The sequence below is a fragment of the Elephas maximus genome, chromosome 6, assembly GCF_024166365.1.
Source record: "Elephas maximus indicus isolate mEleMax1 chromosome 6, mEleMax1 primary haplotype, whole genome shotgun sequence".
Lineage (NCBI taxonomy): Eukaryota > Metazoa > Chordata > Mammalia > Proboscidea > Elephantidae > Elephas > Elephas maximus.
Window position 1 is genome coordinate 18,062,189 of NC_064824.1, and position 15,518 is coordinate 18,077,706.

Here is a 15,518-nt window from a genome sequence, read left to right on the forward strand (position 1 = left end):
GATCCTGAACCAGAAAAAGAAACAAAGACCTTAACGGGCAACCAACCACATCTGAATAAGATCTGTAGGTTAGTAGTATTGTATCAGCTTACGGTTATGTAAGATGTTAACAAGCCCCGTTAACAGGGGTTAAGCGCTGGGCTGTCAACCAAAAGGTTAGCGGTTCAAACCCACCAGCTGCTCTACAGGAAAAAGATGTGGCTGTCTGCTTTGATAAGCCTTGGAAACCCTATGGGGCAGTTCTACTCTGTCCTACAGGGTCGCTAAGGGTTGGAATAGGCTTGATGGCAATGGGTTTAGTTTTTTTTTTTTTTTTTAAAGATTTGAGTGTACAGGGTATATTGGAATTCTTTGTACTACTTTTGCAACTCTGAAATTACTTCAAAGTAGAAAGTTAAAAAATAAAAATACATATATTTTCTAAAAGAAAAATCCCATATTTGTTGTCTTCGGAAGGCCATGCGTGTCCTGAAACAGGAGTTCTCTGAAGGCTGGGACACCTTCTCAATCACACCTGCTTCTGATCAAGTAGAAAGCTTTGAAATGGTGGGTGCTCAGGAAGTGTTCATTGACGTCATTAGCTCAGGGATGGGAGAGGAGGTAGGCCTTGTCTTCACAGGTGGAGTGCCTGGGGAGGGTTCTCTGCTCAGAAATATTTATTGCACACCTATTACATGCTGGCTGCTGCAGGCAGGGAACTGAGAGAGAGGCCCAAAGCCTGCTGGGAAACAGGTGTGAACACAGGTTAAAAGGGGAAAAGACCTGCGCAGATGCCTCACCAAAGGAGATATACAGATGGTACATAAGCATATGAAAAAGATGCTCGACATCATATGTCATTAGGGAATCACAAATTAAAACAATGAGATGCCACCACACACATATCAGAATGGCTAAACACCACACCGACAGCACCTAATGCTGGCGAGGCTGTGGGGCAACAGGAATCTCACTCACTGCTGGTGGGAATGCCAGACGGTAGAGCCACTCGGGAAGACAGTCTACACACAGGCTTACCACACAACCCTGCGATCGTGCTCCCAGGTATTTACCAAATGAGATGAAAATCCATGTCTACTTAAAAACCTGCACGGGTATGTTCACAGCAGTTTTTTCGTAACTGCAAAAATATGGATAAAATCCAAATGTTCTTCAAGAGGTGACTTTGTAGTATACTGTGGTACATCCATACGATGGAGTATTATCTGGAGATAAAAACAAATGAGCTATCAGGCTACAAAACACATGGAGGAACCTGAAATGCATATTGCTAAGAGAAAGAAGCCAGTTTGGAAAAGCTTCATACAGTATGATCCCAACCATATGACAGCTGGACAAGGCAGAACTAGAGACAGTTGGAGCCCTGGAGGCACAGTGGTTTAGACCTTGGCTTCTAAACAAAACGACAACAGTTTGAATCCACCAGGTGTTCCTTGGAAACCCTATGGGGCAGTTCTACTCTGTCCTATAGGGTGGCTGTGAGTCCGAATTGACTCGGTCGCAACAGGTTTGCTTTGGTTTTTGTAGAGACAGTGAGAAGATCAGCAGTTGCCAGGGGCGGGGGAGGGGAGAGTGGAGCACAGGGCACTGTGTGGGCAGCGACACTATTCTGTGTAACATGTGAAGGTGGGCACATGATGGTATGCGTTTGTCAAAAGTCATGGGACTGTACAACACAAAGAGTGAATCCTGACATAAACTATGGGCTTTAGTAAATACTAACGTATCAGTATTAGGATAAATGTATCCCACAAATGCAATAGCAGAAGTAATGTTCTTGGTGGGGTATGGGAACTCTATACTTTCTGCAAAATAAAAACACACACACACACACACAAACCAAACCCATTGCCATCAAGCCGGTTCCAACTTATAGTGACCCTATAAGACAGAGTAGAGCCGCCCCACAGGGTTTCCAGGGAGTGGCTGGTGGATTCGAACTGCCGACCTTTTGGTTAGCAGTCGAGCTCGTAACTGCTGTGCCACCAGGGCTCCTGCTGCACAATTAGTAAACCTAAAACTGTTCTACAAAAAACATCTTTTTTTTTTTTTTCCAAAAAGATCATTCTGGTGTGATGGGGTGGAGCAGAGGACCAACGAGATGGTAAGACTCCAGGGAAAGGGCAGTCACTTAGTGTGGGGATCACACTGCCCCTGGGAGAAGGTGGCTGCCGCCCTGAGGCTCAGAGGATCTGTAGGCAAGTGGCCAGGTGGGAGGCATCCCAGGCAACCCGGGCATCAGGCACTGCTGAGGCTCCAAGGAACATGATAGGTTGTGGGCTGGCAACCACAAACAGCAACTTGGTGTTGGTATACAGTGGGCAGGAGCAGCAGATCAGGTATCTGGAGGGTGTCGGGGTGGGTGTGGGGAGTAGCAGAGATGTCAGGGGTGGGGAGAAGGTTTTAGCCTCTTTTCTGGAAGCAGAATGGATGGGGCAGCGAGGGGCCAGGCCTTTCGATCATAGCAGTTGCCATGGAGCCGGTTCTGACTCACGGTGACCCCATGTGCCTCAGAGTAGAACAAGTTCCAAAAGTTTTCAGTGGCAGATTTTTTGGAACTAGATTGCCAGGCCTTTCCTCCCAGGTACCTCTGAGTGGACTTGAATCTCCAACCTTTCAGTCAGGAGTTAAGCACATTAACCATTTGTACTACGCAGGGACTCCTAACCAAAAAGACCAAGAAAACTGAGATCAGTTATGGGCTTAGAAGTCCCGGGGCGGGGGGGGGGGGAGGGTGGGGAGGGATGAAGAGGGGCAGGAAAACCACCTACGCAACACCAAAAAGTCAACACTTACTCAAAAGCAAAGATGCGAAGATAAGGCGGCAAGGAAACTAGAGTACTGGAAATGGAACAAGCAGAACGCAATTAAGGAGAATGTTGACGCACTGTGGAAAATGCAACTAATGTCACTGAACTCTTTGTGTAGAAACTGTCAAATGGGAACCTAACTTGATACGTAAATTTTCACTGAAAACACAATAGAACATTATTTAAAAATAATAATAAATATATAAAAAGAGGGCAAGAAATGGAAGTTGAGACAACACTTGAGAATACCCCCTTTGACATGGTGGTCTCCCAAGCAGGGAACAGGAAGAGGCCCCAAAGGTATAGCTTATCTTTGTAAGTAAACTCCAAAACACCAAATCCATTGCTGTGGAGTTGACGGTGGCCCGTGGCGATCCCACGTGTGTCAGAGTAAAAGTGGGCTCTACGGGGTTTGCAAGGGCTGTAATTTTACAGAAGGAGATTATCAGGCCTTTCTTCTGAGCCTCTACTAGGTGGAGCCAAGCTGCCAACTTCTAAGTTAGCAGCCAAGTGCAAACTGCACCACCAAGGGACCTTGTTCGTATAAGTAGGGTGGCCATATAAGTTATTGCCCAAATGGTACACTTGAGAATGATGAAAGGTGCTATTCATTTTTATTCTGGAACAGCACAGAACTGGGGTCACCTTACTTATATGGGAACTTGGCCTGTAGGGGATTCCTGCTTTATGGATGGGCAAACAGCCTCCACCCCTTGTGGACACACCAGGATAGCTTACAGCCCTGGAAGCGATGTGCACCGATGGGAAGTGCTTCCTTCTTGGACAACCAGAGGGGGAGCTGGGTAGTCCCAGCCCAGCCCGCCCACCCACAATCTCGCACAGGACCCGGGGTCTGTGCCCTCCTGGTGGAAAAGTGAGTGCTCATTCAGAACAACATTGGGCAGGGGCTGCCACAAAGAAAGAAAGAGGCTACAGAGGTGGCCAGGGCTCCAGCCTAGCCTCCCCCAGGGCCAGTGACAGCCACTGTGGGCAGCGGGCAGAGTAGGACTTACCCATGCAGGCTGTGGACAGAGTGAGGCTCGTAGAGATACCTTCCCTCCTGGTGTCGCATGTCAACTGGCAAGGGAGCATGGAAGGGCGGCAGAAGGTGCTGTGGTGCTGCGGAGGAGAACACAGAGACAGGGCTTCAAATACTTTCCCCTTCCTCTCAAAGCAATTTCCGAAGGGCTTTAATGCTTGACGGATTTCAGAGCCGGGGCAGCCCAGGACAGAGGCTCCTCGGTGCCAGCTATCACACACCCACGGAGGGGATAAATAAATAATCAAAGTCGTCCCAAGAAATCCTACATCTTCCACATAAAAGATCCCCAACTGTGCCCTTGACAAAGACAAGCAGCTAAGCGTTCTTTGAACTCCTGGGGATTATAGCAAGGGCGGGGAGACCAGACTCGTGCGCAAATCAGGACTGACAGAGTCAACAGGCTCCGACCTCGCCAGCCCCTGGCCAGCCAGGCCTCGGCTGCATGGGACTTCAGCAGCACCCGGTCAGAACATCTGGACGTGGCTGGAAATATCTACCCAGAACCATCGGCGAAGGCAGGGTAGGCTCCGGCAGCTGAGGAAAAGTCACGCCGGGTTGCCTGCCCCACCTCGTTAGCAGCATAAAGTAGATCTCTTACTCCATCCGCCAGTTCTCCAGCTCTTATCAATTATTGACCCCAAGTGTGCTGGGGGTGGCAAGGAGGAAAATGAAAGCAAGTGGCCATTTCCAGAGCTGGCCCAGCCTACTGTCTGCACTTGGCCTGCCCTTGACAAATCATCATGACAATTGTAGGATGTTCTTTGCTTATTAAAAAAACATTCCTGGGTGCCCTGGAGGCAAACGTAATTACAGGCTTTTGCAGAACAAGGCTCTTTAAAAAGTAGTCAGACTGGGAAAAGGCTCAGAAGTGAAGCTTCCTCAGTCAACTCAGTCAGGCTGCCGGCCACAGGCCAGTGGGAATCAGTGTTGAGTCTGAATTTCTGAATGTGTGAGAGAAATGAAGACAGTTTGCTCCACATACAGGTCAGCTGACTACCAGGCCTAATGTAATGAAAGCATCAAAATAACGCTGCTCACCGCTTCTGCACAAATTTTATAAACACTACGAATTCTTAACGGGAGGGACCTTTTCTCCTGAAATATCAGTGTTAGTTTTCACATATTCAATTTTGTTTTATAATTCCACAATACTTGCACCTTCCACGGGGAGTGGGGGAAAAGAAAGCAAAACTTCTAACCTTGATTAAATTGGTTGGCCAAACCCCAAACCAAAAATCCATTGCCGTTGTGTAGATTCTGACTCAGAGTGAACCTACGGGACAGAGTAGAACTGCCCGTAGGGTTCCCAAGGCTGTACTCTTTATGGAAGTAGACTGTCACATCTTTTTCCTCCGGAGCAGCTGGTGAGTTCAAACCACTGACCTTTCAGTTAGCAGGCAAGCACTTAACCACTGTGCCATCAGGGCCCCTGACCCAACTTGGCCAGTCTCAGATTCAAAGAGCAGCTGGCTGCCTGACAGGACACCAGGTAGCCTGTCCTACCCCTCTAGGCCCCTGGCACTCATCTTTGGAGCAGGGATCACTGCAATGAACACCCTCTCCCCTCTGTGGCTAAGAATGCCTATGCTCTCAAGAGGTGACACTGGATGGCAGGTGGTGGCTTGGGCAGCACTGACAGGGATGACGGTGCTCTGAAGACCCCGAGAGCAAGCCTGCCTCTTACCAGCTGAATGGCTGTGAGCAAGTTTCTTTATTTCTCTCAGCCTCCCTCTTCTTACCTGAAAGTGGATAACGGTAACTTGTGTGGTGAATATGAAGATTGAAGTTGTCAATGATTTCATTCTACTTGGATCAACAATCAATGCTCATGGAAGCCATAGTCAAGAAATCACACGGTGTGTACAGATATCTGTGTGCACACATATATATATTTAGAGAGGACACAGTTACAGATACTTCTCAGACAACCAAACACCTTGTGAGATTGGTTTTCTAGGTTTGAAGGCTTAGGACCTTAGTTCCATGGGATAACTCAGTCGATTGGCATAACATAATTCACAAAGTTCATATTCTGCACCCCAGGGAGGTAAGTAGTGTCTTGAGTCTTAAAAGCTTGAAAGCAGCCATCAAAAATACAAACTACTGGTCTTATTTGTCAGGAACAAAAGCAAAAGAAAGAAACCAAAAGTCTCAGAGAGGAACCTAGTTCACAAGGCTAATAGCCTATACCAACCAGCCATGGCCTCATTTACCCTGAAACCAGAGAACTGGATAGTGCCCAGCTACCACTACCAACCATTCTGATCAGGGCCACAGGAGACAGGCCCTGACAGAATGGGAGAAAAACATGGAACAGAACTCAAATTCTTCAGAAGTCCAGACTTACTGGACCAGTTGAAACTAAGGAACTCCCTAAGACTATAGCCCTGAGACACTGTTTAAACCTTGAACCAAAACTATCCCCTGACGTCACATTTTAGTGAAATAACAGACTGGCACATAAAATAAAGGATATTACCTGTGAGTACGATATTCCATTAAAAAACCCACCTATATGAGACCAAAGTGTCAGCAATTACTCTGAAGCAAAGATGAGAAGATGACGGGACAGGGACATTAGAGAACTGGAAACAGAACAACCAGAATACTATTAAAGGGAATGTTGACACATTGTGAATAATGTAACTAATGTCACTGAACAATTTGTGTAGAAATTGTCAAATGGGAACCTAATTTGCTGTGCAAACATTCACTGAAAACACAATAAAATATTATTTAAGGAGAAAAAAAAAGAAAGAAATCAAATGGCATATTGCATTGGGCAAATCTTCTGCAAAAGACAGACCTCTTTAAAATTTTTTAAAAGTGGAGACTTCTGGTGAACATGGTGCCATAGACAGAAGCACCATGCCGTCCCGTCACAGCAAAGACCTGAAAAACTAGGCAAAACAGAGACAAACATGAGTCCTGGAACCCAAGGTGTCAAATGAAGAGATAAAGAACTCAGCCAAGCACTGAATGGCATAGAAACTGACAGGGAACAGAGAGTGAGGAGAGATATGTGCAGAGGTCCCCTATCAGCTAACGCAACACAGATCTGCCATCTTGGACTCCTGTCGGAGATTGGCAGACAGGGAGAACAGAAAAGCAGCTTCACGGAGCTCCCAGCATCAGACAGAGCACCTGGTAACCAGAGACACGCGCTTTCCCCCGCCGCCCCCATCCTTTCCCCTCTGTGCTGCCTCCATGCTTCCTGGCTGGCAGTGGTGGCTTGGGCGGCTGGGAAGTCCAGCCTCCATGCCTCTCAGATTCGCCCCACCCACATCAGAGATCCACGGACAGAGAGTAGAGGCAAGCAGCTTCACGAAGTTCCCAGCAGGTGACTGAGTACTCAGTAACCAGCGATATACACATTCCTAACCCCCACCCTTCTTCCCCCTGCACCACTCAGCCTCCTCTGCTTCCTGCTGGCCACAGTCTATGGCCTGGGGGCAACTGCTTAGACTCTGAGCCACTTGGGTTCACCCCACCCACACTGGCCAGTTACCTGAGTGCCATTTTTCTGTTGCTGGTGTTGCTTCTTCCCGACTCTTCTGGTTTCTTCCATGCCTCCCACCATCTCCTCCTCTTTTCTCTGGAACACCTGGTTCTATGGCCCATCTTTGCTTCCTCCTGAAAGGCTGTGAAATGCCACTTGACTTGGGAATCACTCTCCCAGCCCGCAACACCATGCTGGCGGGATCCCTGGTTTTTTGTTTTTGTTTTTTTGCTTTGTTTTGTTTTATTTGTTTTCTTTTCGTGGCTTGGGGGCCCCTTCTAGCTGGGCAGCACTGCACAGCTTAGGAGCCACTCCCCCAATCTGTGCAGCGATTTAGGCGGGATCCCTGCAGGCATTTCTTTTTTCTTTCTTTCTCCTTTTTCCTTTCTGTCTTTCTTAACTTCTCAGTTCTTGTCTCTCTATACGTATCTTCTTTTCCTGTCTCCTGAATACCCAGCACTGTGTGACATCTATACCACTTCTAGCCAGGCTATATTACTCAGCCTGGGAGTCACTTCCCTGGTTTTTGGAGCCACACCGGTGGGACCCCTGGGGGCTTTTCTTCTCTTTCATTCTTTCCTCCAAATTTTTATCTAGTTTTTTTTCTTTTTCCTTTTTCTTCTCCATTTCTCAGTTTCTCACCTCACCACTCCAATGGCAAGCTCCCTTAGCACTCTTTTTTCCTTGTTTGTTTGTTTTTGGCTCCTGTTTTTCTCACTTCTCTCTCCTCTTTCCCACACGCATATTAACTCCACACATCACAACCTCCCCCCTCCTTCCTGCTTACCTGCACCATGCACTGAACATCACACCCCCAAGCAGCACAGGCACAGCCTACCAGAACCTGCCCAATGTTGATTCCTGGCCAGCCCTGTCAGCCCTACTACGTGCGTGCTACAAACAACCGATCCCAGCCCCTCCCCTTCAGCTGGACCTGCCCTGTTGCACCATAGTTGAGGGACCAGCCATGTCCATTGGACAAGGAGGTGAAAGGTATCGTTACCACAGATGAGCAAACAACAAAGGACACAAAGCACACCTGCTCAGACATAACCAAATAAAACAAAAAAGTAGAATGAAGCAAACAGATCTACAATCGATAAACGAAGAAATTAACTGCAGAATGTCCTGAGGACAGCAGAGAATATCAAAACATATTAAAAAAAACAGGACAGGATGGTCCCAATAGGCATCCAGTATAAAACACCAGATGAATTTTAGTAGAAGAAAAGGCACTAGAACTTCCTGATAGGGAATTCAGATCTCTAATAGTCAAAGTTATCCAACAGTTGAAGCAAAAAGCAGGCAAAAGTGAGGAAAAAATAGACAAATTCATAGAAAATATAGAAAAAAAAAATGGAAGAATTCAGGGAAATAATATAGGAACAAAATGCCAAAATAAAATTCACAACTAGAAATCACACAAAACAACAACTAGAAATCCAAAAGGTAAACAACAAGATTTCAGAAATGGACAGCATCAAGAAGGCCTGAGGAGCAGGTTTGAAACGATGGACGACATGATCAGCGAAGTGATACTTGGATACAACTCTGTTTGAGGAAAAATCAGAAAAAAGAACAAAGAAAAATGAAGAAACCCTGAGAATTATGTGGGATACAATCCAAAGCAAAAATATGTGAGTGATTGGAGTTCCAGAACAGGGGGAGAAAATGGAAAACACAGAGAGGATCATTGAAGAATTGCTGACAGAAAACATCCCTAATATCATGAAAGATGAAAAGTTGACCATCCAAGAAGCTCAACAAACCCCATATAGGATAGACCCCAAAAGAAAAACACCAAGGCATATCATAATCACACTCACTAAAAACAAAGACAAAGAAAAAATCATGACAGCAGCTTGGCAAAAACAAAAAGTCACATACAGAGGACAAACAATAAGACTAAGCTCTGATTATTTTGCAGAAACCGTGAAGGAAAGAAGCAATGGGATGACATATATAAAACCTTCAAAGAAAAATATTGCTAATCAATAATAATATATCCTGCAAAACTCTCATTCAAATATGACAGTGAAATTAGGACATTTCCAGATAGGCAGAAATTAAAGGAATATGTAAAAACCAAACCAAACTTACAAGAATTATTAAAGGGAGCCCTACATTCTGAGAACAAACAACATAAGATCACAGCCTGAATCTTGGACACAAGATTGTACCAACCAGATACCAATGTAGGAAATGAACTCTCAAGGACTACCCAAAGCCAAAAGAATTACAACAGGGAACCTGAGAGGTTAATCTGTAAATGACAACAACGTCTGAACAATAAAAGCAGGAATAAATGGTGTAGGTATAGAACTTTCTAACGGAGAGGAAGACAAGGTGATACCAGCTAATGATAGGCTGGTTGAAACCTAGGAAGATAAGGGTAACTTTCAAGGTAACCCCCAAAAAAGTTAACAAACCTACTCATCAGAATAGAGAACAAAAACATAAAGTCTCAATAAAAACAAAATCTACAAAAACAAAAGAAAGCCAAGAAAAGGAATTTGGCACAGGAGAATAAGAGGAACAAAGAAAATGTCAGCACTACAAAAAAAAAAAAAAAAGCACTACAAAATGACAGCAATAAACTCACATCTATCAATAATTACACTGAATGTAAATGGTCTAAACTCACTCGTAAAGAGACAGAGAGTGACAGAATGGATAAAAAACAGGATCCATCAATATGCTGTCTACAAGAGACACACCTTAGAAACAAAGATGTAAATTTATTAAAGGATGGAAAAGAATATATCAAGCAAATAACTACCAAAAAAGAGCAGGATTCTTGGCAATACTCATCTCAGATAAAACAGAATTTAAAACAAAATCCACCATATGAGACAGATCAGGGCACCATATAATGATTAAAGGCATGATCCATCATGAACACTTAACCATAATAACCATCTATGCACCCAATGATAGGGCTCCAAAATACATAAAAAAAAAAACTCTAACAGCACTGAAAAGAGAAATTGACAGTTTCACAATAATAGTAGATTTCAACACACTACTCTCAGTAAAAAGTACAGAACATTTAGAAAGAAACTCAACAAATATACAGAAGAGCTAAGCGGCACAATCAGCCAACTTGACCTCAAAGACATATATAGAATGCTCCACCCAACAGCTGCAAAGTACACATTCTTTTCCAATGCACATGGAATGTTTTCCAGAACAGACCACATCTTAGGCCACGGAGCAACCCTCAACAAAATCCAAAACACTGAGATAATACAAAGTATCTTCTCTGACCACAACAGCATCAAAGTAGAAATTAACAACAGAAAGATCAAGGAAAAGAAATCAATTATAGGGAACTGAGTAACACACTGCTTAAAAACCTCTGGGAAATAGAAGAAATCAGAGATGGAATAAAAAAATTCCTAGAATCAAATGAGACTGAAAACATATCATATCAAAACCTTTGGGACACAGCAGAGGCAGTACTCTGAGGTCAATTCATAGCAATAGATGCACACATCAAAAAAGAAGGGACAAATATCAAAACATTGGCTATACAACTTGAATAAATAGAAAGAGAACAGAAAAAGAAACCCACAGCCACCAGAAGAAAGGAAACAATAAAGATCAGAGCAGAAATAAATGAAATAGAGAATAGAAAAACAATAGAAAGAGTCAACAAAACGAAAAGTTGGTTCTTTGAAAGGATCAAAAAAAATCAACAAACCACTGGCCAAATTGACAAAAGAAAAACAGGAGAGGCCACAAATAACCCAAATAAGTAATGAAATGGGGAACATTACAACTGAAATAAAAAGGGTCATAGCACAGTATTATGAAAAACCATACTCCAACAAATTAAAAAACCTAGAGGAAATGGTCAATTTCTAGAAACACACTACCTACCCAAACTAACACAAAATGATGTTGAAAATCTGAACAGACCCATAAGAAGAGAAGACATTGAAAGGTAATTTAAAAAAAAGGCCTGGCCAAACATTCAAAGAACAGCTTACACTGGTACTACTCAAACTATTTCAGAAAATAGAAAAGGAAGCGATACTTCCAAATTCATTCTGTGAAGCCAGGATAACCCTGACAACAAAACCAGGCAAAGACATCACAAAAAAAGAAAATTACAGACCAATATCTCTCATGAATATAGATGCAAAAATTCTCAACAAAATTCTAGCCAATAGAATTCAGCATCATATCAAAAAAATAATACACCACAGCCAGGTGGGATTCATACCAGGTATGCAAGGATGGTTCAACATTAGAAAATCAATCAATGCAATCTACCACATAAATAAAAGGAAATAAAATCACATGATCATCTCAAATCAATGCAGAAAAAGCATTTGTCAAAGTCCAACACCCATTCCTGATAAAAACTGTCAATAAAACAGGTATAGAAAAGAAATTTCTCAAATTTTTTTATGCAAAACCAATGGCCAACATCATTCTTAATGGAGAAAGGCTGAAAACATTCCCCTTGAGAACAGGAAGAAAACAAGGATGTCCTTTATCACCACTCCTACTTAACACTGTGCTGGAAGTTCTAGCTAGAACAATAAGGGAAGAAAAAGAAATAAAGGGCATACAAATTGTTAATGAAGAAGTTAAAAGACCCCACAAGAAAACTACTGGAACTAATAGAATGATTCAACAGATTAATGGGATACAAGATAAACATACAAAAATCAGTTGTATTCCTATATACGAATAAAGAGAACAATGAAGAGGAAATCACAAAAACAATACCATTTACAATAGCCCCTAAGAAAATAAAATACTACCAGGGATGTAAAGGACCTACACAAAGAAAACTACAAAACCCTACTGCAGGAAATCAAAACAGATCTACATAAATGGAAAAACATGCCCTGCTCATGGATAGGTAGACTCAACATTGTGAAAATGACAATTCTACCCAAAGCAATTTACAAATACAATGCAATCCTGATCCAAATACCAACAACATTCTTTAAAGAGATGGGAAAACTTATCATTAACTTTATATGGAAAGGGAAGAAGCCCCAGATAAGTAAAGCACTACGGAAGATGAAGAAGAAAGTAGGAAGACTCACACTACCTGACCTCAGAACCTACTATACAACTACAGTAGTCAAAACAGCCTGGTACTGGTACAGCAACAGATACATTGACCAATGAAACACAACTTAGAGCCTAGATGTAAATCCATCTACCTATGGTCACCTCATCTTCGACAAGGGCCCAAAGTCCATCAAATGCGGAAAAGACAGTCTTTTCAACAAATGGTGCTGGCAAAGCTGGATGTCCATCTGCAAAAAAAATGAAACAGGACCCATACCTCACACCATATACAAAAACTAACTCGAAATGGATCAAAGACCTAAATATATGAAGTTCATAGAAGGAAAAATAGGATCAACACTAGAAGCCCTAATACATGGCATTAACAAGAAACAAACCACAGCCAACAACACACAAACTCCAGAAGATAAGCTAGATAAATGCGATCTTCTAAAAGTTAAACACTTATGCTCATCAAAAGACTTCACCAAGACTTCACCTACAGACTGGGCAAAAATTCTTGGCTATTACAAATCAGAGAAAGGTCTAATCTCTAAAATCTACAAGAAAATCCAACACCTCTGCAACAAAAAGACAAATAATACAATTTAAAAAATGGGCAAAGGAAATGAACAGACACTTCACCAAAGAAGATATTCGAGTGGCCAACAAACACATGAGGAAAAGCTCCGAATCACTAACCATTAGAGAAATGCAAATTAAAATCACAATGAGATATCATCTCACCCCAGCATCGCTGGCAAGAATCAAAAAAATAGGAAATAACAAACGTTGGAGAGGTTTGTGGAGATCGGGACTCTTATGCACTGCTAGTGGGAATGCAAAATGATACAACTATTTTGGAAAATGATATGGCGGTTCCTAAAAAGCTAGAAATAGAAATACCATATGATCCAGCAATCCCACTCCTAGGAACATATATATTCTAGAGAAATAAGAGTTGTCACATGAATGGACACATGCCTACTCATGTTCATTGCAGCATTATTCACAACAGCAAAAAGATGGAAACAACCTAGATGACCATGAGCAGAAGAATAGATAAACTGCGGTACACACACACAATGGAGTATTATGCAACGATAAAGAAGAACGATGAATCTGTGAAGCATCTCAACATGGATGAATCTGCAGGACATTATGCTGAGTGAAATAAGTCAATCACAGTAGGACAAATATTGTATGAGACCATTACTATAAAAACTCATGAAAAGGTTTACATACAAAAAGAAAGTCTTCCATGATTATGAGGGACGGGAGGGGTAGAGGTGGAAAAACACTTAATAGACAATAGATAAGTGGTAACTTTGGTGAAGGGTAAGACAGTACACATACTAGGGAAGCCAGCACAATTTGTACAAGACAAGATCATGGAAGTTCCATAGACACATCCGAATGCCCTGAGGGACCAAATTGCTGGGCTGAGGGCTGTGGGGACCACGGTCTCAGGAACATCTAGTTAAACTGGCATAACATTGTTTATAAAGAAAATGTTCTACATTCTACTTTGGTGAGCAGTGTCTGGGGTCTTAAAAGCCTTTGAGCGGCCATCTGAGCTACTCCACTGGTCTCACCCCTTTGGGAGCAAGGAAGAACGAAGAAAACTAGACATACAAGGGAAAGATTAGTCCAAAGGACTAATCGACCACATCTACCACAGCCTCCACCAATGTGAGTCCAGTGTAACTAGGTGGTGCCTGGCTACCAGCACTTACTGCTCTTACAAGGTTGACAATATAGGGTACTGGGCAGAGCTGGAGAAAAATGTTGAACAAGATTCTAACTCAAAAAGAAAAGACCAGGCTTGCTGGCCTGACAGACTGGAGAAACCCTGAGAGTATGGCCCCTGGACACCCCTTCAGCTCAGTAGTGAAGTCACTCCTGAGGGTTCACCCTTCAGCCAAAGTTGGACAGGCCCATAAAAAAAAATGAGACCAAAGGGGCACATCAGCCTAGGGGCAAGGAGTAGAAAGCAGGAGGGAACAGGAGAGCTGGTAATAGGGAATCCATGGTTGAGGAGGGAGAGTGTTGGCATGTCGTGGCGTTGTTAACCGATGTCATAAAACACTATGTGTACTAACCATTTAATGCGAAACTAGTTGGTTCTGTAAACCTTCAGCATCTAATGTACAATTAAAAAAAAAAGTTTTTAAAAAGCTAAGATGTCACTTTGATAACCAAGGTGTGTCTGACCTAAGCCATGGTCTTTTCAGTCACCTCATATGCATGTTAAAGCTGGACAATGAAAAAGGAAGGTAGGAGAAGAACTGATGCATTTCAACTGTGGTGTTGGCAAAGAATATTAAATATTTGAAGAATATTTAATATTTTGAAGTGCCAAAAGAATGAACGAGTAAGTCTTAGAAGAAATACAACCAAAATGCTCCTTAAAAGTGAGGATGGCGAGACTTTGGCCTGCCTACTTTGAACATGTCATCAGGAAAGACCAAGCTCTAGAAAAGGACATGAAGGTTGGTAAAGTAGAAGGCCAACAAAAACAAACAAACAAAAAAAACATCAATGAGATGGACCGACACGATAGCCTTAACAATGGACTCCAACATAACAAAGACCATGAAGATGGCACAGGACCGGGCAATGTTTCGTTCTGTTATTCTTAAGGTCACCATGAGTGAGAGCTAACTCCGTGGCAACCAACAACAATGAAGATAAAAAGTTCACGCAGAAGAGGATCTGAGCCCAGTGCCTGTCCAGGTAAGAGGCCCTCATAAATGTTACCACCATTGATGACAATTACTAGTAGTCTTTGAAGCCCCCAAGCCCCACAATCAAACTACGACTACACCATCTACTAGCTGTAGGGCCTGGGACAAGTTGCCCCACGTTCACAGCAAACCCTGGGGAGGGAGGAGGACAGAGCCTTGTCTGCTTACACACTGGGACATAAACTGGGATTTTCTAAATCCCAGGGGAGTCAGCAGGGAAGTGGTATTCACCTTCCTAAATGTGTAGGAGGGCTTTATTTTTTAAATTTGTCCAAGTAGACCAGACTACACTATTGCTAACACAATGATAATGTTTCCCTGCACATCCAGGAGCCCCCCCGAGGCAGCTGAGGTAGGTTTTATTGCACCCATTTCACAGACGAGGA

At 43.1% G+C, this 15,518-nt stretch overlaps 1 protein-coding gene across 5 annotated transcripts in view; it reads right to left on the reverse strand.

Moving 5' to 3' along the window:
• The window catches only part of GLI2 (GLI family zinc finger 2), a 352,993-nt gene that overhangs the window by 66,104 nt on the left and 271,371 nt on the right, over positions 1-15,518 (reverse strand). For all 5 annotated transcript variants that reach the window (XM_049889132.1, XM_049889129.1, XM_049889133.1 and 2 more), the window contains exon 3: positions 3,824-3,929. In XM_049889132.1, coding sequence (XP_049745089.1) covers positions 3,824-3,929 — 106 coding nt within the window. The remainder of the gene's footprint in view (positions 1-3,823; positions 3,930-15,518) is intronic.